Genomic DNA, 23,624 nt, shown 5'->3' with positions numbered 1-23,624 from the left:
TCTGGCCACCCCTGATCTAAAACATTTATATATGGGGGGAAAATGAAAAGCCTGTATCAAAAAAAAATTATATGCTTAATAAAAACTGTTCTTTACAAAAAATACCTTCAATTTATAAAGTTTCACCTGGGTAAATATGTGTGAAAAATTGTTTAATAAGATGTGACTACAATCATTTCTCTAAATCAGAACATGTATATTACATCTCCCCTGTGTGAGTTATCTGATGCCTAACAAGATGTGATTTGTTTGTAAAACATTTCCCACACTTAGAGCATGGAAATGGTTTCTCACCTGTGTGAATTCTCTGATGTGTAAGAAGAGCTGTTTTATGTGTAAAACATTTGCCACACTCTGTACATGAATAAGGTTTTTCACCTGTGTGACTTCGCTCATGTATAACAAGATGTGATTTCTGCCCAAAACATTTCCCACACTCAGGACATGAAAATGGCTTCTCCCCTGTGTGACTTCTCTCATGTGTAACGAGATGTGATTTCTGTGTAAAACTTTTCCCACATTCTAAACATGAAAAAGACTTCTCATCTGCGTGACTTCTCTCATGTGTAACTAGATGTGATTTCTGTGTACGTTTTCCACACTCCTCACACGTAACTGGCTTCTCGCCTGTATGAAGTTGCTGATGTGTAAGAGGAGTTTTATGTGTGAAATATTTCCCACACTCAGCACACTGACCTGTGTGAAGTCTCTCATGTGTAAGAAGCGTTATTTTATCTGTAAAATGTTTCCCACACTCAGCACACAGAAAAGGTTTCTCACCTCTGTGACTTCTTTCATGTCTAGTAACATTTGCTTTCTGTGTAAATTGTTTCCCACACACTGAACATGAAAATGGTTTCTCACCTGTGTGAATTCTCTGATGTGTAACAAGAGCTGATTTCTTTATGAAACATTTCCCACACTCAGAACATGGAAGTGGCTTCACACCGGCCTTAGCTGGCTGATAGGTAATAAGCTGTGTGTCCTGTGTAAAACATTTGCCATCTATAGAACAGGGAGAGATTGTGGCAACGCTAAAAGCTGTACTATGTGTAACAGTATGAGAGTTATCAGGAGAACATTGCTCAAGTTTAGAGGGATTAGATAATGTATGTGCACTGTGACGTACTGGATGCATAATGGGTGTAATAGGTATTTCTCCAGGAGAATCCTGTGTGATGTTATCTTCTATTTTACAGTCTGTAGACAAAATGAGACATTCTTCTGAGATATTCCTGCTGTTACATCCATCTGCTGGGAATAAAATAAATATATGTAAATATGAATATATCCCCATAATGAGGTTGCTGTAAAATGTATTACACATATAACAGGGATTACATGTTATAGTCTATAATGTATAACTCAGTAACTACCATGTAAGCTGCACTACACATATAGCAGGGATTACATGTTACATGGTATAATGTATAATTCAGTAACTGCCATGTAAGCTGCACTACACATATAGCAGGGATTACATGTAACACTATATAATGTATAACTCAGTAACTGCCATGTAAACTGCACTACACATATAGCAGGGATTACATGTTACACGGTATAATGCATAACTCAGTAACTGACATGTAGCAGCGGCGGCCGGTCGGCGCATGCGCGGGGCACTTGTCACATTACCAATGCGGATTGTAGTAAATAGAGCCCTTTGTCAGGAAAAACTTTTTCCAAATTCAAACTGAAATTTTTGATCATGATTATCTCAAAAAGTGCGTCAACAAAAAAAAAGTTAAAAAAATTACTGGAAATAGTCTTTACTAATGTTAATGTTTGTCAAAATTTTAAAGTCGGAGGATAATGGGTTCATAGTTAAAAAAAATAATTTTAAAGCAAGGTAGTTTATTCAAAAAAAGCCGGGTATATTACAAGTAGTAATAGGTAATAATAGATTTGATGGCTTCATTAGTTTAATTATATAAATCAAGTTGAATAGACATACTTGACATTTTATTAGTCAGTCAACAATGTTAGCTGAAGATAGTTTGACAATGCCTCAGTGGTTTTTAAAGTGTCATCAGGAGACATGACATAAATTCTTCCAGTTGGAATTATAGGGTCGACTTTGCATAAGACATCAATTATAAGTATCCATAGTACATCAGGCATCCTTGGATAGAAGAATGATGGTGAAGGTCCAGCTGGATGAAGGTCACTTTTAATTCGTCTTCATCTTCATTCTTGTCCATCACATAAGCAAGCCACCATTTCTTGTTATACACAATGGATACATAGCCATTTATTTGTGTCAACTGGAGTTTGTCTAGAGATTTTGTAACGAATACTGTAGATGATGTTGTAGCATTAGAAAAGGTTTTCACAGATATTTTTTATGTACTTTAATCAACAGGTATAAAAGCATGATACTGTTGTGCTAGAAACATAGAATTTGACGGCAGATAAGAACCACTTGGCCCATCTAGTCTGCCCCATTTTTAAACATATTTTTACCTCAACCCTTACTTCTTCTGGAGGATATCCTTATGTCTATCCCATGCATGTTTAAATTTACTGTCTTAGCCTCTACCACCTCTGATGGGAGGCTATTCCACTTCTCCACTACCCTTTCTGTGAAGTAATTTTTCCTCAAATTTCCCCTGAACCTACCACCCTCCCGTTTCAGAACATGTCCTCTTGTTCTAATACTTCTCTTTCTTTGAAGAATGTCTCCTTCCTTTACCTTGTTAAAACCCTTTATATATTTCCTGAATAGTTACTGACTGGCTGAAATTATCATACAAAAATGTTTTAGACTCAATATAGTCTTCTTGCGTTGTGAACGTCAATTTAATTCCAGATATATTTTCTACTGCCCATTCATAAAGTTGGAGAGGTGTGAGGATTTGGTTCTCATATGGACGTTGTAGGCTGGCTCTGGTTGCCAGTCTCTTGACTGAGCCGCCAACTCCATCACAGGGGCCTTTCCCATGCGCTTGGCCTCAACATGGAAGTCTAGCTTGTGACTACACAAGTGTGTGAAATGTTTCTTATAACTGACTCCAGACACAGACTAATAGGTATTGCGAGGGGGGGGGGCACTGACTGGGTGCAGTGTAATAACTTGTCAAGAGCTTGCACGGACATGCTACAAACTGGCCTGTAATACTGAACATGATTCCTGACCATTGATTCATGAGAACAATGATTCATGAGCATGATTCATAAACAATGCATTAACATTATTGAAGATCATTATTTATTTTCTTGCAAGCAATATTCATTGTTTTTAGTTAATAAAGTCAGATAGGAACTTTTATAATTAGACCTACAATATTTTAATTAAATGTAAATTCTCTTAATTACTTTTTGACAATCTCTACTTGTGAGGATATGTAATATCTATACAGGTTGAGTCTCCCATATCCAAAATGCTTGGGACCAAGGGTATTTTGGATATCGGAATATTCCGTATTTTGGAATATTTGCATACCATAATGAAATGTTTTAGAAAAAGGGCCCAAATCTAAAACACAGAATGCATTTGATTCATATACACCTTATACACACAGCCTGAAGGTAATTTTATACAATATTTTCAATAATTTTGTGGCTTAAACAAAGTTTGTGTACATTGAACCAACAAAAATCAAAGGTTTCACTATCTCAGACATGCTAAAAATATACTGTAATTAAGAGAATTTACATTTAATTAAATATTGAGTGTTGGGCTAATTTTAGTTGTTTCATCATATAATTAGATTTAAAAGTAGGCCCTGATTTTTTCAAACGTAGTGCCTACTCCTGTTTAAAATTATTTTTAACTATGAACCCATTATCCTACCACTTTTAAATATTTTAAACATTTAACATTAGTATAGACTATTTCCCAAAATTTTTAAACTTTTTTTGTCGATGCACTTTTTGAGATAATCATTATCAAAAATTTCAGTTTGAATTTGAAAAAAGTGTTTCCGCATAAAACATAGTGTGTTGAGGAAAGTGCATAAAAAAGCACAGTAAAATTACACTACCCCCTCCTCTTTACCTTAATTAGGAGAGCTGCTATGGCAATTTGAAAATATGCTAGTTGTAAGTTTTTGACAGATTTTTGAAAACTTTACATAGCCATATTTTGGAAACGGCATTAGAAATTTAAATAAAATGTTGTAATTTTTTTAGACTACATATATACTCTCCATATACCAAATTTGAACATAATCTGAGCTGGTAAGGTAAAATTTTAACAAAAACTGCGGTTAATGTCTGGATCTGCTTCGCCTATTATTGCAGTGAAGCAGGTCCAGACAACGCCCACATGTATTATTGCTAGGTTTGCTGACAAGAGAGAGAGTACGAATTCACCTATCTGGCGAATCGCACTCTCCCTCTTTCGCCATATGACCGGCGCTTGCAGTGAATCTGCGCATGTGCTGTTAGAAATCCCCAGCGACACCCGCGCCGTTGTTGAAAAAATAAAATATTCTGATCACATTGTGATTATATACATACCACCATGCAGTACACAAGTATAAAGCTCATCTTGATTGAACCGCCTCTAATACCCTGGTGCTTGTGAAAAAAAACACCGAACCATGCCCCCGCCCACCCAGGTGACATCATTGTGATGTCACTTCCGGTTGCAGATAACACGCACAAAAAAACGTAGATATACAAATACAAAAAGATCTACAGGAGGGCATATAGAGCATAGCGGTTAGTGTGTCCATGACCTCAGGAGTAACACAAGAGGTAAATGAGGCTGATAGAAGTGACAGCGCAGCACCGCGAAACCGAAAGTGTTGCATTCCATGCAGTAAACATCCGGTAAGCTAAACATGACATCCGTGTTCCAAGAACTAGCGGTTGTCATGGTAACACACTCAACAAGCAAGCGGCAATGTACTCAATCAATAATGCGGCACTTCAAAGTCGAAACTTGATCTTTCAAAGCTAGAAAATGTCCGGCGACCGGTTTATCAGTGCTTCCAGAGTTAAGTGCTGATCGAATAGCACTCCGGTGGTTCGTCATCCATTCCCTGAAAGGGCGAGTAGTCAGACCAACGTAAGCTAACCCACACGGGCATGTGAGAATGTAAATTACGAAGTCCATCAAGCAATGCAACCTATAGGTGGTACACCCGGTACATTGGAAACAGCCTGGTTTTTGAGTTTGCAACCACGTGATATCAGGTCTAAGCGTGGATCTCAATCGGCACATTAGCAGTTCCTTCAGGTTCTTACTACGCTTGTAAGCCATAATTGGTGGCTTTCTAGAGCTTAAGGCCAATGCAGGGTTGGAGGTAATGATAGGCCAATGCCTTTTCAATGATCTGCATATATAGCAGAGGATTTCTGACCATATTCCGCTACGTAGATCATCCTATCCCCTGGTTTACGTGTGGGTTTAGAACGAAAGTATCTCCTAACCCTGGTGAGGCATCCCTCAATCGTGGAACTCAAGTAGCCCCTCATTCGGAATTTTTCCTTCATCTCAATAATTTGTTCGTCAGTGTCACAACGCTGCCGAATCCAGGTTGCTCCTACCTGGTCCGGCGACACTGGAGTCCGGGCTGGTGTGTGACAGCGGGCGAGAGATCCCCGGCACCCGCTGCCAGCTGCTCTTCTTCTCCGGCGGCTGTGTGCAGGCGGCCGCGGCTTCCTTAGAAGCGCGCGCGCTGCTCTGTTAAAGCATTTAAAGGGACAGGCACCAAAAGTAGAGAAGCGCTGATTGGCGCTAGTTGAAATCTGACCTATAAAAGGAAGTTCCTGGGAGCACTCCAGTGCCAGAGTATAGGCTCCATTACCATACTCCAGTGTTCCTGTGCATATCCTGATAATTGCTTCCGACCCTTGGCGTGCTTTGTGACTCTGATTCTGCCTGACCCCTGGTTCTACGTTGATATTTGGTTCTGACCTCGGATATTCCCTGTGACCCGTTTACTTCTGCTCCCTGGAACCGCTTCATCCTTTTGGTTCTGACCCGGCTAGTCGACTACGCTCAAGTCTCCTGTATACCGACCAAGTGCCAGCACCTGTATAGGGAAACCTAACCTGAGGGCCGCGACCTGTGTGTCGGACGCAGCTAAGTTCATACCTCCTTGCGAGGGTCCCTGGTGAAAACCGCCGGCACATTAGACTCCGCGCCTCAGGAATAGGTCTAGCTAATTCCCTGAATACGGGTAGCATCCACTATCTGCCCGTGAGTTTGTGACACTCAGCTTTAAAAAGGACAGAATTGTTCTGAAAAACTCACAAGAAATTAGATATTGGTAAGCTTTCCTTCAACCTCGGTGGATGATTGCTGGTTGCATACAGTAACGAATTTCTGTCGGTCTCCTTGCGAAAAAGCATAGTCTCCAGATTTAATCCATTAAAAGAAATTGTCAAGTCCAAAAAATTGAGTGATGTTGGATTATAGGTACATGTAAATCTTACCGTTGAGTCACAACTGTTCAAAGACGCTACACATCTCAATGAGTGTTTCCTCAGTATCGTTCGAAATCAAGAATATATCATCAATAAAGCGTTTATAGTATGTAGACAGGTCAAAGACGAATCCTCAAAATATACAGAAATTCATATTAATGACATATCTTTTAAAATAGAGAATTTCATTACCTTCCATACATCAAACATTCTATATCTTGTGGCCTTGCATATATTGGAAGGACATCTAGATCATTGAAGACGCGCATTGCAAAACATTTGAGAAACATCAAAAAAGGCCTCCAGACACACCACCTTTCAGAGCACTTCAAAATGACACATAATTGCTCTGTGGGTCATATAAAATCCTTTGTGGGTTTGAAACATATAGAGTCAAATTGGAAGGATAGAAATCTGGAAAAAAATTTACCATGGTTGAAATGAAGTTGATTTATAAATTAAAGACTCTAACACCATCGGGTCTAAATCAAGACTTCGAACTCAAGTGGTTTTTATAACACATTTGGGAGTATGTATTTTGCACCTTTTTAAACACTTTTTACTGCTAAATTGCTAAGAATTGTCCATTACATATTTCATATCATGATTCGATATACATTAAGGATGTTTTTAATAATTTATATATAATTCATGTTTATTTTTATTTTTTCACATAACATATATTGTCTGGATATATTTTTATTGAAGATATTTTTATATTCTATTTATATATTCTAAATGTTTTAAACCATGTATAGATTGACAAAGGACTCATTCCAATATTTTATTATTATGCTCAAACTCTATTTTTACATACCACTCTATGGAATCCACCTTTCTTTTTAGATGCAGAAATCACTGAGAATTATTTTCCATTAAGATAATCTGCAGAAAGGGAGAGGAACTACATATTATAATCTTGTTGCCACACAAACATCCAATGTCATGGTCACACGATGATGTCACTTCCGGTCTGGCGCAAACTACTTCCGGTCCGGCAGGGTTTAGCCCTGATGCGACCACCTCTTAATGAAGGGACTCCCAGAGTTGCTGATACCACCTACAGGAATCAAGTCCTTGGGACATAAATGGAGCCTCTGTGGACAGCATTTTACTGCACACAATCCACAATCACCGGAACCGGAAGTAACAAGCGACATTGCTATAAAAGGGGAACTTTTTCACTGATACATCCATGCCTTGAAAAAGGGACCTAGAAGTCCCAAAATGCGTTGGCAGCTAGGAGGAATATTGCTGTTGACACCAGACCGTGGGAAGGAATGGACCTACAGATTTGAGGATATCCGGATTACCTCTCTATTATTAACACCAATGCCCAAACTTTCTACTCTCTGGTAAAGCAGCCATCTGGCAATTGAAAGCCTTTTCTGAAGTGTACATGATTGTTTTATGCATGGCCATCTAGCTATACATGTGATTATATTTTAATATGTTGTTTTAATAATATGTCAATAAATAGTGAATGCTTTACTATTCATTTTTGATGGGTATATGTAAGCTACCAGACATATGTACATAAGCTCCAAACAAATTTTTGACGGACAGCGCCTTTTCAACTGTTTCCAATTTTTAGAATTTCATGCATGAATGTGTTTGCATATGCCGGCGCCAGGTTGGACCCCAGAGCCGTACCAGACTTTTGGAGATAGTAATCTCCATCATACATGAAGTGATTCTTAATCAAGACCAACTCCAATAGTTGTACCACAAATTCTATTGGAACATGAGTAGAACCCTTTTCAACTATAAATTTGCATACAGAACAAATCTCTAGGTCATGCAGTATAATGGTATATAAAGATGAAACCTCTAGACTGTAGAGCAACCAACAGCATGTCGGTGGGTAAATTACATAGTAGAGCTATTTTATCCAGAAAATCACTGGTGTTCTTAATGTAACTAGGTATCAAAGGTACAACATCCTGTAAAATACTATCCACAAACACAGCAATAGGTTGAAGGAGTGACCCCCTGGCAGAAATGATGATTCTGCCAGGGGGATCCACCAACGTCTTGTTGATTTTGGGTAAAGTATAGATATAAGGACACAACGGGTATTCTACCTTTAGATACTCATAAAGACGTTCATCAAGCCAACCATGTAGTAAAGCCTGTTCAAGAGTCAGATCAATCTCTTTCTTAATAGCAGGAATGGGATTGCTCTCACATTTCATGTAAGTGGAGACATCAGATAGTTGTCTTTTGAGCTCATTATCATATTTGCAGAAATTTTGAACAATCGCCCCGCCCTTATCAATATAACAATATTGTGATTGTTTCTGAGAGATGAAAGAGCTAATCTCTGACCTTTATTTAAGTTGTCATAATATTTCACAGGGGGGAGCCATTTTAGCATCTAGTTCAGTCATACGATGAAAAGTACTGAACGTATGCTGGAGTTGGTGGATGAGGAGTCAAAAAGACCTGGTTTACGTAACAATTGTTGATTTACCGCTAGCTCTCTATCAATATCGTGTTCGCCAAAAAATTCACGTAAGCGAATCTTACGTATAAACTTAGAATGGTCAATAGCCCCTTGAAAATCATCGTGTGGATGGGGAGGAACAAAGGTCAAGCCTAAAGTGAGAAGGGGCATTTCAGAAGGGATCATGTCATAATCAGCTAAAGTAAATATCAGTTCTACATCCTTCTTCATATTCCCCTTCACCTTATAACCCCCTCTCCTCGGGTGGGGCCTCCGTTGCCCACTGGACCGGTTCGGTACTTGTCCTGAGGTGGGGTCATAAAAAAACCACCAGGGGGAAGGTAGGTAGTAATCTCAGTGTCAGAGGCCGACAGTGGGTAAATAAGGCCTGCGTTGTTTTCGGACAAAATGTCCTGTGGCGTCTACGGTCACTGGCACTCCCAGTTAGCCATCTATAGACTTGGTGGGTCTTATAGTCATTAGTCACAGTCTGGAGTTTTTTGCATTTAAATGCAACTACATCATTTTTAAACGATTCAACCTGTGTCTGTAGTTTGTCGACCCATTTGTCAGTCTTATCAATTTTCAACTTGGCCAAGTGTGGTTTCTCAAAGTTACCAATATCTTCACGAACATATGACAATTCGTGACCCACTTCCTCTATGACCAGTATTATGAGGTTAAGGGAACATTTGTTCAATACCCCACACCACCGGCTGCAAAAAGCGGCATTGTTGCGGCCGATGGTGGGGATAATGTTCACTCTGAAACCTCGTGGTATTCTATTGGACCTATGGTACTTGGAGAGAAACAGTCCGTGAAGAAGCAGCTCAGTTTCCCTTCTTTTTAAGCGTAAAATTTTGTGGTACAGGCCAATAGGTGTCTCAGCCGGAAGGGCATTAAACTCAGATACATCAAAGAGTATTTTCAGCTTCAAACAATAAGCCCTCATCAAAGGCTATAGCTCTATTCTGACTCATTCATGTAGACAACATAAAGGGCCAATTAGCACATAAACATAGATATTAAACAAACAATGTATATAATATATGGAAGACACTGAGGAAGCTGTGCATCAACAACAAAAGAGTTTTAAGAAAAAAATTGTTTTTGAAAAAACTTTTTTTGGGGAGAAAATTCCCTTTAAAAAAAAAAAAAAAAAAGAATACAAAATACTGATAGTCCAGAACAAGTGTCGTTCAAAAAAACAAACAATTAAAAGTTCGTGTAGATAAGACTTTATCCGGAATCCAACAAGATGGCAAAGGTTTTTAAACAGGCAAAAAATAAGGATGGGTGACAGAACAAAGAGTAGAGCTTCAAGCAATCCACTCCAATAAATAATACAAAAAAAGGTCGCACTCACATCAGTCTTTGTCCACAGCAGCTGCTGGGGTGCCCGTCAAAACAATGGTTCCCAGGACCACACGGCGAACCACTGGAGTGCTATTCGATCAGCACTTAGCTCTGGCAGCACTGATAAACCGGTCGCCGGACATTTTCTAGCTTTGAAACATCAAGTTTTGACTTTGAAGTGCCGCATTATTGATTGGGTACCACCTCCACCTAGGGGTGGCGATCGTTCACTTATGCTCAGGAAACTCGAAGCTAAATGGATCTTCCGCCTGGAAACCCTTACACCAAAGGGCCTCATCGAGAACAACCCATTCAATATATTTTGGCGTTAGATTGGATCTTTTGGATTTTGTTCATGTAATTTCTTGTTATTTTTTTCTTAATAGATTTTTCTTTCTATCTTCTTGTGGATCTTTTTCATAGCTTGCTACCATCTCTTTGCTATTGTGCTCAGCACTTCTTTTGTTTTGTTGTTTTTTATTTATATTTATTTTACTTTTGTGTTTATACATATATAAATACTGCTTTGTTTATTTATTGTTTTTTAAATTTTTGATGGTTTGTTGTTCTCATAGCTTATAATGCGATATATGAAATTATGCCTTTTACTGCCATAACCCCAGTTCAGTGGTTGTTATACTTTGTAGCTTGTCATATTTGGTTACTAGACAGTGTTTATGCCATAACCTATAAGGAGGTGCTGGCATTTAGTATACATTCAGCCTCTGTATTTTGGAGTTTGCAAGCGCATTGCCGCTTGCTAGTTGAGTGTGTTACCATGACATCCGCTAGTCTTTGGAACGCAGATGTCATGTTTACTGCATAGAATGCAACACTTCCGGTTTTGCAGTACTGCGCTGTCACTTCTATCAGCCTCATTTACCTCTTGTGTTACTCCTGAGGTCATGGGCACACTAACCGCTATGCTCTATATGCCCTCTGTAGTTCTTTTTGTATTTGAATATCTAAGTTTTTTTTAGTGCGTTATCCGCAACCGGAAGTGACATCACAGTGATGTCACCAGGGTGGGCGGCGGCATGGTTCATTGGTTTGGTGGTTTTTTCACAAGCACGAGGGTATAAGAGGTGGTTCTGTCAAGGTAAGCTTTATACTTGTATCCTGCATGGTGGTTGCCATTATTATCTATTGTGTCTGCTGTGACTCTTGAAGAAGGTCACGCAACTGTGACCAAAACGTCGATGTACTATCTATGTGATTATTAGAATATATATATATATATATATATATATATATATATTTTAAGCACAGTCCCTGCTGCATATATTTCGGCAGCCAGGGACAGTGTGCTGGTGTGGCAACGATAGCTGCACTTGTCAAAACGGTCAGTGCCACTGACTGTTCATTCTTTGCCAAGCAACTTTGGTGGCCTATCTAGATATAGTGGCGCCAATAGTGACGGGCGCATAGTATACCTGCTAAACAGAGATGCGTACAGCCATCAACTTATAGATTATTATAACAGAGGCCTTGGGCTGTGTACGTAATCAGTATTGTTTATGATAGAGTACTGGGGGTAATTATTTTGTGCTATACTGTATAATCGTTTATCACTGCGAGATATATTCCCCGCAGTCTGTACTGAGAGAGAAGGGTGTAGAGTAAGAGACTGAACAAGAAAAATACGTGAATTCTGTAACACGTGATTATTACTCACCTGTGCTGAGATCTGTAGGGATTTCCTCCTCCTTACACTGCTGATCACCCATCACATACGTCTCTTCTTCTTCCTTCATATCTTCTACCTTATTCTCAGGCACATATGTCTCTTCTTCTACCTTTATATCAGTCACATACGTCTCTTCTTCTTCCTTTATAACTTCTACCTTGATATAAGTCAGATTTTCACACTAAATAACCCACAAAACAAGAAAATAATTTATTATATTCTTATGAAATTAATTGAAATAAAATAAATGAATAAACAAAGGAATATCAGAGTATGAAACCCAAAAAAGCTTCTCTGCAAATCATATAAAGTTCCTTTGATGAGACCCTAAATCCCACCTACCTGATACTCCTGTGGGGTCCTGTGATTCTCCTCTGTACAGTCCTGGGTATAAAGAGGACAGGGACATCTCTCTGGGGTATCTCTGTTACTGGCTCCATCTGTAGGAGACACACAGTGACTGATACATTGTATATATGTGATTATTAGATGATTGTTTAGGAGTCCTCAAAACTGCTTTCTTCTGTAAAATAAAACAAAGTCTCCTCTTACCCAGTGATGTGAGGGGCCGGTGATTTTCCATCAAAGCGTACAGATCCCTGTGTTCCTCTATATGCTCCCCCTCCTGCATGGAGATATAGACAGTGACATTCTGACACCTTATAGGAACCTGACACACACAATAATACAGTCATCACCCAGACACATCCACTGGTGTTACTATATAATGTCCCATTCCCAGCAGTCACCTCTCCAGTCATCACCCAGACACATCCCCTGGTGTTACTGTATAATGTCCCATTCCCTGCAGTCACCTCTCCAGTCATCACCCAGACACATCCCCTGGTGTTACTGTATAATGTCCCATTCCCAGCAGTCACCTCTCCAGTCATCACCCAGACACATCCCCTGGTGTTACTGTATAATGTCCCATTCCCAGCAGTCACCTCTCCAGTCATTACCCAGACACATCCCCTGGTGTTACTGTATAATGTCCCATTCCCAGCAGTCACCTCTCCAGTCATTACCCAGACACATCCCTTGGTGTTACTGTATAATGTCCTATTCCCAGCAGTCACCTCTCCAGTCAGCAGCTGAATGATCTTGTTGGTGAGTTCCAGGATCTTCTGGTCATTGTCTCTCTCATGTATCAGTGAGTGAGGTGGAGGCACCGTGATGGGGCTCTGGGTCCTGCTCAGTCCTCCTGACACACGGGGACGGCTGCTGGGTGTCTCACACTCACCGGATGTCTTCTTTACTACTGTGTAATCCTGTGTAATGAGAGACATCAATGATAGGCTAAATAAAATATGGATATATTTGGAATTGTTATTAAGGAATAACAACAGCAGTCTATTACAGAGATACCATCCCGTTTCCTAATCACAGGACAGCAGAATGTGTATAGCATGTATTTCTCCTGCAGCTCTGTATCCTCTGGCTAGGGTTGGCCCCCATGGATGCATCACCTGCACTGGACAGTGTAGTGCAAACAGCAAGATGACATTGAGATGGCAGCCAGATAAAATAAGAACAGTCGCCCAAAGCTGCGGTAAGGTCAGGTATAAGATTATACAATGACTGTATCTATAAAGGATTTCACAAAAGTCTCCACAAATAATATTGTCAGCTGCGTCCAACAGTAGAACAATGATATGCATTACAGCTATTGAATGTCCCCTAATTGTGTCTGACTGGAGTCACAGAAATGCATCTCAGGGATCAGAATGACAAGGTATGGAGTCTCTCTCCGAGGAAACCTCTCCATCAGTATGATCCCTGTTTTAGTAGTAGAGATAAGAGTGATGTCACTGTGACACTCCTAGACTCCCCTCACCTCCCCAGTCAGGTCCCTGTGTTTGTAATAGAGATAATAGTGATGTCACAGTGACACTCCCAGACTCCCTCACCTTCCCAGTCAGGTCCCTGTGTTAGTAACAGGGATAAGTGTGACATCACTGTGACACTACCAGACTCCCTCACCTCCGCAGTCAGGTCCCTGTGTTAGTAACAGAGATAATAGTGATGTCACTGTGACACTCCCAGACTCCCTCACCTCCCCAGTCATGTCCCTGTGTTAGTAATAGAGATAATAGTGATGTCACTGTGACACTCCCAGACTCACTAACCTCCCCAGTCAGGTCCCTGTGTTAGTAATAGAGATAATAGTGATGTCACTGTGACACTCCCAGACTCCCTCACCTCCCCAGTCAGGTCCCTGTGTTAGTCATAGAGATAATAGTGATGTCACTGTGACACTCCCAGACTCCCTCACCTTCCCAGTCAGGTCCCTGTGTTAGTAACAGGGATAAGTGTGACATCACTGTGACAATACCAGACTCCCTCACCTCCCCAGTCAGGTCCCTGTGTTAGTAATAGAGATAATAGTGATGTCACTGTGACACTCCCAGACTCCCTCACCTCCTCAGTCAGGTCCCTGTGTTAGTAATAGAGATAAAAGTGATGTCACTGTGACACTCCCAGACACCCTCACCTCCCCAGTCAGGCCCCTGTGTTAGTAATAGAGATAATAGTGATGTCACTGTGACACTCCCAGACTCCCTCACCTCCTCAGTCAGGTCCCTGTGTTAGTAATAGAGATAAAAGTGATGTCACTGTGACACTCCCAGGTTCTCCTCACCACCCTAGTCAGGTCCCTGTTAGTGATAGAGATAAGAGTGATGTCACTGTGATAATCCCAGACTCCCTCACCTCCAAAGTTAGGTGCCTGTGTTAGTAATAGAGAGAAAGGTGATGTCACTGTGACATTCCCAGATTCCCTCACCTCCCCAGTCAGCAGGTAGATGATCTCCAGGGTGAGATTTAGTATTTCAGCCATGTGACTCCTGTCCTTGTCCATCCTCAGTGATCAGCGATTTATACAGGACACGGTTCGCCTTCACGTTACTTCTAGTGAAACAGGTTCTGGCTTCTCACTGCTCATTTGTCTAGAAATAAATACAATTATCATATAAACATCAGAGAGTACATATGGAACAGAGTCAGATAAGAAACCCTGAGTGACCAGTAAGTCTTCCTATTTCCCTGAGCCACAAAGCCCTGGTTGGTGTTTCTCAGAAATTCCACTGATCCTGCATGAGAACACTAAAAACCATCACACAGTGCTGTATTGCTTAAGGATAAATCAATGGTTCCCTCGTGGCCAAGTCTTGGGGCTTCCCAGACACATAACTGGTGCAATTTTCTCCATAGGAAATATATATATTTAAAAATAAAACTCCTGACTGACTGACTCACCAATGCCCAGCCCAAACCCCTTAACCTAGAAACATGAAAGTCAGGGAGTATATTCTTACCATAACTTACGCACCAGGGATTTTTTGAAATTCGACCCCTTTGAGGGGGTGAAAAGTGGTAAAATGTTTCCTCTCAACCGAGGTGATTTGATGACAAAGCAACATGGCCCAAGTGCTGCGGGACTGTAAGCTCATTGTCTGGGTGGAGTGGCGGCTTCAGAGGTGGGGCTGCAGCAAAGTCCAATATTCAAAAAGGGGAACCACACCAACTGCCAGTGATGTTTGGCAGTGTTTGGGGTGGCAGTTGGAGTGGATCCCCTATTTGAATATTGAAGGAAATTAAAATATCTAAGGTCTACCCGGATGAATAAGTGTCTAAACTGAATTTCTTTGAGCATATTTGTTTAGGGGTCTATTAATCAATCGGGGATACCTGCAAATAGTAGGTATTACCCCAATGTATGATATCTGAAGCAGTCCCTTCATATCCGACAGCAGCTGACGCCCTCATAGGTGTCTATGGGGGCTGCAAAGCTGCCAGATGTACCAAGCTCCCAGAATGCAAAGCCTATGAGTTACATTCTGCAAAACAAAAACAAAACATCACACATGTGCAGCAGCGCTGCGGAGGCTCAAAATAAAATTAAAGAGACCGCTAATGCAATCACTTCACTTCTAATACAATGCAGGGACTTGTCCCTGCATGTATTTTTTGATACATTCAGACGAATGTTAATTCCTTATTGCGGCAAATAGTGACCATAATAAAAAAAAATTATCGGGTCTAAAATTAGATAATTGATACATAATCTCATTCTAGAACTGGTGGAAGTACTGATTGGGCTCCTCATGCCTCCAGCCCCCAGAGGCAATGCAGTTAGCTAAGTGGTCCTCCGCTCCCTACAAGATACAGCATTCTCAAGTCTCTATGAGCACCTGGCACCGGACCTGCACAGCAGAAGTGGGTGTTGGGTTCCCAGTACCAGAGGAGGAGAAGGGGGATGCAGGTGGTCACAGATTGTCACAGCAGACCCCTGTGCTAGGCAGGTGGTGGTTAATGATCTGCCATTCATCAGTGCTGTGATCTGGGAGGGAACCGTGGCATCTATTCAGCACCTCTTCCCTGGTGACTTTTTTGAGATAAGCCAGCAGCTCTTTCTGCTCCAGATCATTATTCTCTGTCTCTTAGGTTGTCTGTGGGCTTTTCCTTTTATCTCTAGGGGGCGGGTTATGGTTTAGGGTTCCCAGGGGGGGGCACCCCCGGGAGGTTCGGGTTAGGCTAGGGGAGGGGGAGGTTAGCGTTAGGCTCAGTTAATGATGGTTAAAGGTAATGACTATACCTTAGGCGAGGCAATGTAATCCCACTCTGGTTGCTTATTGTAGAGTAACCTCTATGCAAACCTCTACCACCTGTCTGCACAAGATCATGCGGTCACACCTGTTTTCTTCAAAAGTGCTTTCACTCTGCTGAGTTATGATGCACATATAGTAGTATAAAAATATATGGTGTATATAAGGTAATATCGGAGTATACATGCATGTAGGGTAATTTTCAGATTCATATATAATATAGGAAATAATGGTGCACACATGTTACTATAGGAGTATATGGCGCATACTGTATATGGAATAATACAGGTGTATATATTATAGTATAGCAGTATATGGTGAACATATGGTAGTATAAGAATATACGCAGCATATATGATTATATAGGAGAAATTTGTGCCTATATGGTAATATTGGGGTATATTATGCATATATGGAATAATACAGAAGTATATTAGATAATATAGTAGTATATTGTGCTTATATGAAACGAGTGTGTGTGTATATATATATATATATATATATATATATATATTATATATTATATGAATGTATGGTACACATATGGTAATATAGGATTATATGGTGTATAATATATATGACAATAATAAAATCCTTAGCCCTGCACAATCAGAGTTGCAGCCCATTCTGTGGGCTGTATTGACGAAGCAACATATGGGGGTATGAGGGGAATAACATGAGGATGAGTTGGGAGCCATGGTGCCACAGCCTGGTCATCCCAATTACATAGCCGCATGGTGCCGCCACATAGCCGGATAATGGTGACATTACAGCGCAGCACCCATGTATCTATTCTGAACTGTAAGCACCTTTATTAAATCTCTGTACATTTAAAGCTTGTTGACTTACTGCTCCCGATCACTGCCTAGTCCTCCGGAACATGTTGCACACCCGGGTTCCGGTCGTTGCGTTCCACCTGACTTCCGGGTTGTGCGGTCCATCGGTTTTCCTGGCTACGGCTTGTGCGCTGCCCGAGGTGTACAGAGTGACCAGGCTGGCGTTCCTACTGACTGCCGCCCCCTGGTGACTGCAGTGTAGGCGGCCGTTAATAGTTTTTATATTTATAATTATAGCACTGGAAGAGCAGTCTCAATGTCCTGTTAGTGTAATACAGGTACAGCACCCCCTGGTGTCCTGTTAATATGCAGGTGGAGCAGACTATGGTGCCTTGTGATTTTTAAATGGGGAGACTGATTTCATAATAATACTGAAGCAAACTATGCCTTGGTGCCCTGTTATATAATACTGATGGAACACAGGCTTGGCTATGCTGTTATTATACAGGTGGCGCATACTCTTATGTCCTGTTTATTATACAAATTGCTCAGATTAAAGACAATGGGGGTAACTCAGGTGCGAGATCAGTCCCACGAGGCAAATTGATGGAAAATTCGCCTTACAAATTACATTTGCAAGTCAATTCCAAATTCACATTTCTTTTTCAGAGTAAATTCACAATAAGCATCTGAGCCATGGGAACCGCCAAGAGGGTACCAGTCACATGCAAGAGTTTGGAGCTATGGGGCAGCACAGCAATAAAATGATGGGCATGAAGACACACCTCTGGACCCTATAATGGAGCCACAGGATCTGTCATGTTACAGTACGCCTCTTTTAGGAGTCGCCACTGGACACTTCTCTTGAGGCTTGGCAGGGAACTGAATATGGAACTTCTTCACCAACGCTGGGCCATGCACATTGGAGATGTTGACCCAAGCCCTCTCCTCGGGACCATATCTCTTTCAATCAATTACATATTGAAGATAACCATGTTGGAATTGGGAGTCAAGGATTTTGACTTCATTCTGTTCTCCATGTTGGATCTAGATTTTGAAAGAACCTTGACTGGGAGAGTAGAATCATTTGAGTAGAAATGGCTTGAGAAGGGATATGTGGAAGGAATTGAGAATCTGGAGGTAACTGAAGCTTGTATGTAAGAGGATTGATGGCATGAAATAAGGAACCCAAAGATGTATACCATAAACCATATGGAATGGAGTGGAAGAGGATGACTTATGGTATTAATTGTTATGTTATAATAAAATTGTACTTTCACTGTGTATGTTGTTTTTTTCGTATTGCTTTGGTTGTGGAACTGCAAGTACCAGAGGGCCCGTAATGCCCCGCATCCTGGTATTTGTGGATCTCCAAATACCAGTATGCGAGGTAGGCTAGGACAGGGGTGCCCAGGAGAGGGGGACCCCTTTATTGGAGGTGTCCCCAACTCCAATAAAGGGGCTGACTAGTGGTCAGGGCTGATGCTGGGCTGGGGGGCCCGGTGAAAGGGTACTCCTGGCTGTGGCATCAGTCCCCCGCTAGAAAGGGTCTGGAGCTGGTTTTAAATATATACGAGGAACCTCACACCATTTTTTTTCTCCATATATTTAAAACCAGGTCTGGCCCTGCTGCCTGACGCTGGTTCTTAAATTACAGTGGAACCCTACACATTTTGTTCCCTGTAATTTTAAGAACCAGGACTGGCTGGCAAGTCCGGGGCTGGTTAGTCTTTTGGGGGAGGGGAACCTCACGTCATATTCTTTTTAACAATTTGAGGCGAAAAGTCAGAGGTCGGACTTTTCGCCATAATCGCTGGTTTTCCCTGGGATAAAGTATCTGCTAAAGGTATTTGGGGTTTTTAAATGGTCTCAATAGCCGCTACTGTGCGTCACTGAACAAGTGATGAAGAATACATTTTTAATAAGTATTCCCATCAAATTTGGGGTACATGAAAATGAGTGCAAGCTTTGTTCAAAGTCACTAAAATAAAGTTTTAAAGTGCACAGAAACACGCACATTCAGCAAGCACCTGCAATAAAATAATAATTAAAAAAAAACATCCCCCATACTTCCAGACCCCCCCCCCCAGAGGCTATTTCGCTAGTTTTTGAATTTGTACTCCAACTTTTTTTTTTTGTTTGCCCATTTTTCAAAGTGATTTTTTGGGGTGTACTTTGCTTATTTTTTTGCGTTTTTTTGACGCAGTTAACGTCAAGAGGGTTGTAAAAAGGGTTTAGTGTGGTCCCCGCAAGTTTGCACCCCAAAACCCCAATCCTGCACTTTTTTCCGCCGGGCATCCATTGTCGATACTTTTCCACTGGTTACAATGCGCAAACTTTTCAAAGGAAAAAAAAAATCACACGAGTTCTGGCGGAATCCATGAAGGCAGCACCTGCTTCTTGAGAAATCCGTAACACACGGAGTAACGCGTTGAAGCCTCAGTTGCTGTTTTTTCACTGCACTGTGCTAGTGATCCCCATGCTGCCGTTGGATTGTATTCCCACTTGGGATCCATCAGAATGGACTTGTAGTCTTCTTGGAGGCCACTATCTGGGTCGGCTTGCCTGGCTGCTTGCTGCTGTCGAAGCCGGAACATTGCCACTTCTTTCTGGGCACAAGCTGCTGTGTGATCGGCCACCCGCAGGTGAGACCTCTACTTCAGGTGCACTCACGGCTGGAGAGCCCATCTGCCGCCAGCATTACCTCAGCAGGTCCGCTGTCTACCATCACGGGCAATCTTTGGAGCGGTTCACACCTGTATACTGGACGCTGCTCCCTCCGTTTCCACTCTCCCAGTACGGTACACTGACAGCGTGAGCCACTGGAGCACCTTTAGCCCACTGTGGGTTAATTACTATTATCCGGCATTTAGGATTATTATCCATGAGGAATACATTTATCTATATCTCCCTAATGTGAGTACATTTTCTAAACAACTTCAAGTTTAAAGAGCACAGAAATTAATTACAAGACAACAACACGTGCATTTTGGGATATCCCAATGACTTCAGTTTATATGGAACAATAAGAACAGGCTGGCTCTTTAGTTACATGTTTTCCATTGATCACAGGTTATTTGCTACTTTGTTACATTTGAATTTTCTTATAGAGCATCATATTGAGATGGTATTAATTGTCTTTATGTGTTTTTTTTTACTATTTTTATTATATGTACTCCCGGGAGCTATCTACAGTCAGGTGCATAAATATTGGGACATTGACAGAATTTTCATATTTTGGCCTCTATTCACCACCATAATGGCTTTGAAATGAAACAAACAATGGCCCTCATTCAGAGCCGTACGCTCTGAGCAGAGCGCACGCTCTGAATGAGGGCCGGCCTCCATGAAAATGGAGCGTCCTTCTGGACGCTCGTATAGCTGTGGGTCACCACCCACAGGCTATACGAGCGTGCATTGTGATGGTCGCGATGGTCGAGACCATCGCGACCATCGAATTTGCGAGCCGGAGCCTGCGGTTGAGGTTTTCAACCGCAAGCTCCGGAGTGGTTTTGGCTCTATCAGAGCCAAAATCACTCCCACTGACATCACTAGTGATGTCAGTGGGCCGGCTTTTGACGGGAGGCGTTCCCGTGGGAACGCCCCCGTCAGGGAGGCACGCCCCCGGCACGCCTACCAAAGGGGGCGTGCTGTCAATCAACATTGACAGCACGCCCCCTTTGATCGGACACAACGAGCGAAGGACTTTCCTTCGCTCGTCGCGTCTGGCGCATGCGCACGACGGAGCTCCCTCCGTCGTGCGCATGCTCAGTCCAGAACATCGACCCACTTGCGAGCGGACAGCCGCTCACGAGTGGGTCTGAATCAGGCCCAATATGTGCTTTAACTGCAGACTTTCAGATTTAATTTGAGGGTAATTACATCCAAATCAGGTGAATGGTGTAGGAATTACAACGGTTTCTATATGTGCCTCCCACTTTTTAAGGGGCCAAAAGTAATGGGACAAACTAAACAATCCTAAATCTAACTTTCACTTTTTAATACTTTGTTGCAAATCCTTTGCAGGCAATTACAGCCTGAAGTCTGGAACGCATAGACATCACCAGACGCTGGGTTTCATCCCTGGTGACGCTCTGCCAGGCCTCTACTGCAAATGTCTTCAGTTCCTGCTTGTTTTGGGGGCATTTTCCCTTCAGTTTTGTCTTCATCAAGTGAAATGCATGCTCAATCGGATTCAGGTCAGGGGATTGACTTGGCCATTGCATAACATTCCACTTTTTAGCCTTAAAAAACTCTTTGGTTGCCTTTTCAGTATGTTTCGGGTCATTGTCCATCTGCACTGTGAAGCGCCGTCCAATGAGTTCTGAAGCATTTGACTGAATATGAGCATACAATATTGCCCGAAACACTTCAGAATTCATTCTGCTGCTTTTGTCAGCAGTCACATCATCAATAAATACAAGGGAACCAGTTCCATTGGCAGCCATACATCCCCACGCCATGACACTACCACCACCATGCTTCACTGATGAGGTGGTATGTTTTGGATCATGAGCAGTTCCTTTCCTTCTCCATTCTCTTCTCATCACTCTGGTACAAGTTGATCTTTGTCTCATCTGTCCATAGGATGTTGTTCCAGAACTGTAATGGCTTTTTTAGATGTTGTTTGGCAAACTCTAATCTGGTCTTCCTGTTTTTGTGGCTCACCAATGGTTTACATCTTGTGGTGAACCCTCTATATTCACTCTTGTGAAGTCTTCTCTTGATTGTTGACTTTGACACATATACACCTACCTCCTGGAGAGTGTTCTTGATTTGGCCAACTGTTGTGAAGGGGTTATTCTTCACCAGGGAAATAATTCTTCTGTCACCCACCACAGTTGTTTTCCATGGTCTTCTGGGTCTTTTGGTGTTGCTGAGCTCTCCGATGCATTCTTTCTTTTTAAGAATGTTCCAAACAGTTGATTTGGCCACACCTAATGTTTTTGCTATCTCTCTGATGGGTTTGTTTTGATTTTTCAGCCTAATGATGGCTTGATTCACTGATAGTGACAGCTCTTTGGATCTCATATTGAGAGTCGACAGCAACTGATTCCAAATGCAAATGTCACTCCTAGAATCAACTCCAGACCTTTTACCTGCTTAATTGATAATGAAATAACGAGGGAATAGCCCACACCTGTCCATGAAATAGTTTTTGAGTTGATAGTCCCATTACTTTTGGCCCCTTAAAAGTGGGAGGCACATATAGAAACCGTTATAATTCCTACACCGTTCACCTGAGTTGGATGTAATTACCCTCAAATTAAATCTGAAAGTCTGCAGTTAAAGCACATCTTGTTTGTTTCATTTCAAAGCCATTGTGGTGGTGAATAGAGGCCAAAATATGAAAATTCTGTCAATGTCCCAATATTTATGCACCTGACTGTATAATGTAGTTGAATTTGGATTATATGTGTTTTATTTGTCCTCTTTATATGTCTTTTTTTTATTTATTTCCATTATTAAAATCAACACCTTTTTTGGTAGATTAAGTTCTTGTATTTTTGAGCACCACTAAGCACTAAACATTTTCCTCTGTTCAAATGTCACCGTGGTAACTGGCAATGTTGTATAACTAGATGCTATATGTCACGTGGCAACCTGCAATGCTATATAACTAGATGATATATGTCACCGTGGTAACCTGCAATGCTGTATAACTAGATGCTATTAGTCACAATGGTAACCTGCAATGCTGTATAAATAGATGCTATAAGTCTTCACGGTAACCTGCAATGCTGTATAACTAGATGCTATATGTCACCGTGGTAACCTGCAATGCTGTATAACTAGATGCCGTAAGTCATACCTCACAACATTTTACCCCGGGGAGTCGGGACTTGTGGAACGCCCCTGTTTACATCACGAAGGGGCGTGCCCAGCATCTCCGAGATGCTGGGCTGCCCCTGGGCTTCCCCCCCGTGCTGTGAATAGATGCACCATCTATTCTCACTCTGCATACCCGCTGCTCTGCTATGTGCTATGCAGAGCAGCGGTGTATGGTTCCCCCAACCGCGAAACACTATGGCCCGCGGATGGGACAGTCCCAGAAAAACGTGACTGTCCCGCTGAATGCTATATGTCACCGTGGTAACCTGCAATGCTGTATAACTAGATGCTGTATGTCGCCATGGTAACCGGCAATGCTGTATAACTAGATGCTATACATCGCCGTGGTAACCTGCAATGCTGTACAACTAGATGCTATATGTCGCTGTGGTAACCGGCAATGCTGTATAACTAGATGCTATATATCGCCGTGGTAACCTGCAATGCTGTATAACTAGATGCTATATGTCACCGTGGCAATCTGCAATGCTGTATAACTAGATGCTATATGTCACCATGGTGCATAACGGTGGGTTTCG

At 41.7% G+C, this 23,624-nt stretch overlaps 1 protein-coding gene across 1 annotated transcript in view; it reads right to left on the bottom strand.

Annotated features, from left to right (window-relative positions):
• The window catches only part of LOC148508074 (uncharacterized), a 97,857-nt gene extending 80,445 nt beyond the window's left edge, over positions 1-17,412 (bottom strand). The window contains exons 1-7 of the mRNA XM_088445071.1: positions 17,327-17,412; positions 14,656-14,818; positions 12,950-13,141; positions 12,423-12,540; positions 12,213-12,310; positions 11,859-12,051; positions 520-1,251 (exon numbers count right to left, since the gene is read on the bottom strand). Of these exons, the coding sequence (XP_088301197.1) occupies positions 520-1,251; positions 11,859-12,051; positions 12,213-12,310; positions 12,423-12,540; positions 12,950-13,141; positions 14,656-14,730 (1,408 nt within the window). The 5' untranslated portion in view covers positions 14,731-14,818; positions 17,327-17,412. The remainder of the gene's footprint in view (positions 1-519; positions 1,252-11,858; positions 12,052-12,212; positions 12,311-12,422; positions 12,541-12,949; positions 13,142-14,655; positions 14,819-17,326) is intronic.
• Between the last annotated feature and the right edge of the window lie 6,212 nt (positions 17,413-23,624).

The sequence above is a fragment of the Taudactylus pleione genome, unplaced genomic scaffold (assembly GCF_031769625.1).
Source record: "Taudactylus pleione unplaced genomic scaffold, aTauple2 ptg000377l, whole genome shotgun sequence".
In the NCBI taxonomy this organism is placed as follows: domain Eukaryota; kingdom Metazoa; phylum Chordata; class Amphibia; order Anura; family Myobatrachidae; genus Taudactylus; species Taudactylus pleione.
This window is presented reverse-complemented; position numbering and strand designations above follow the sequence as displayed.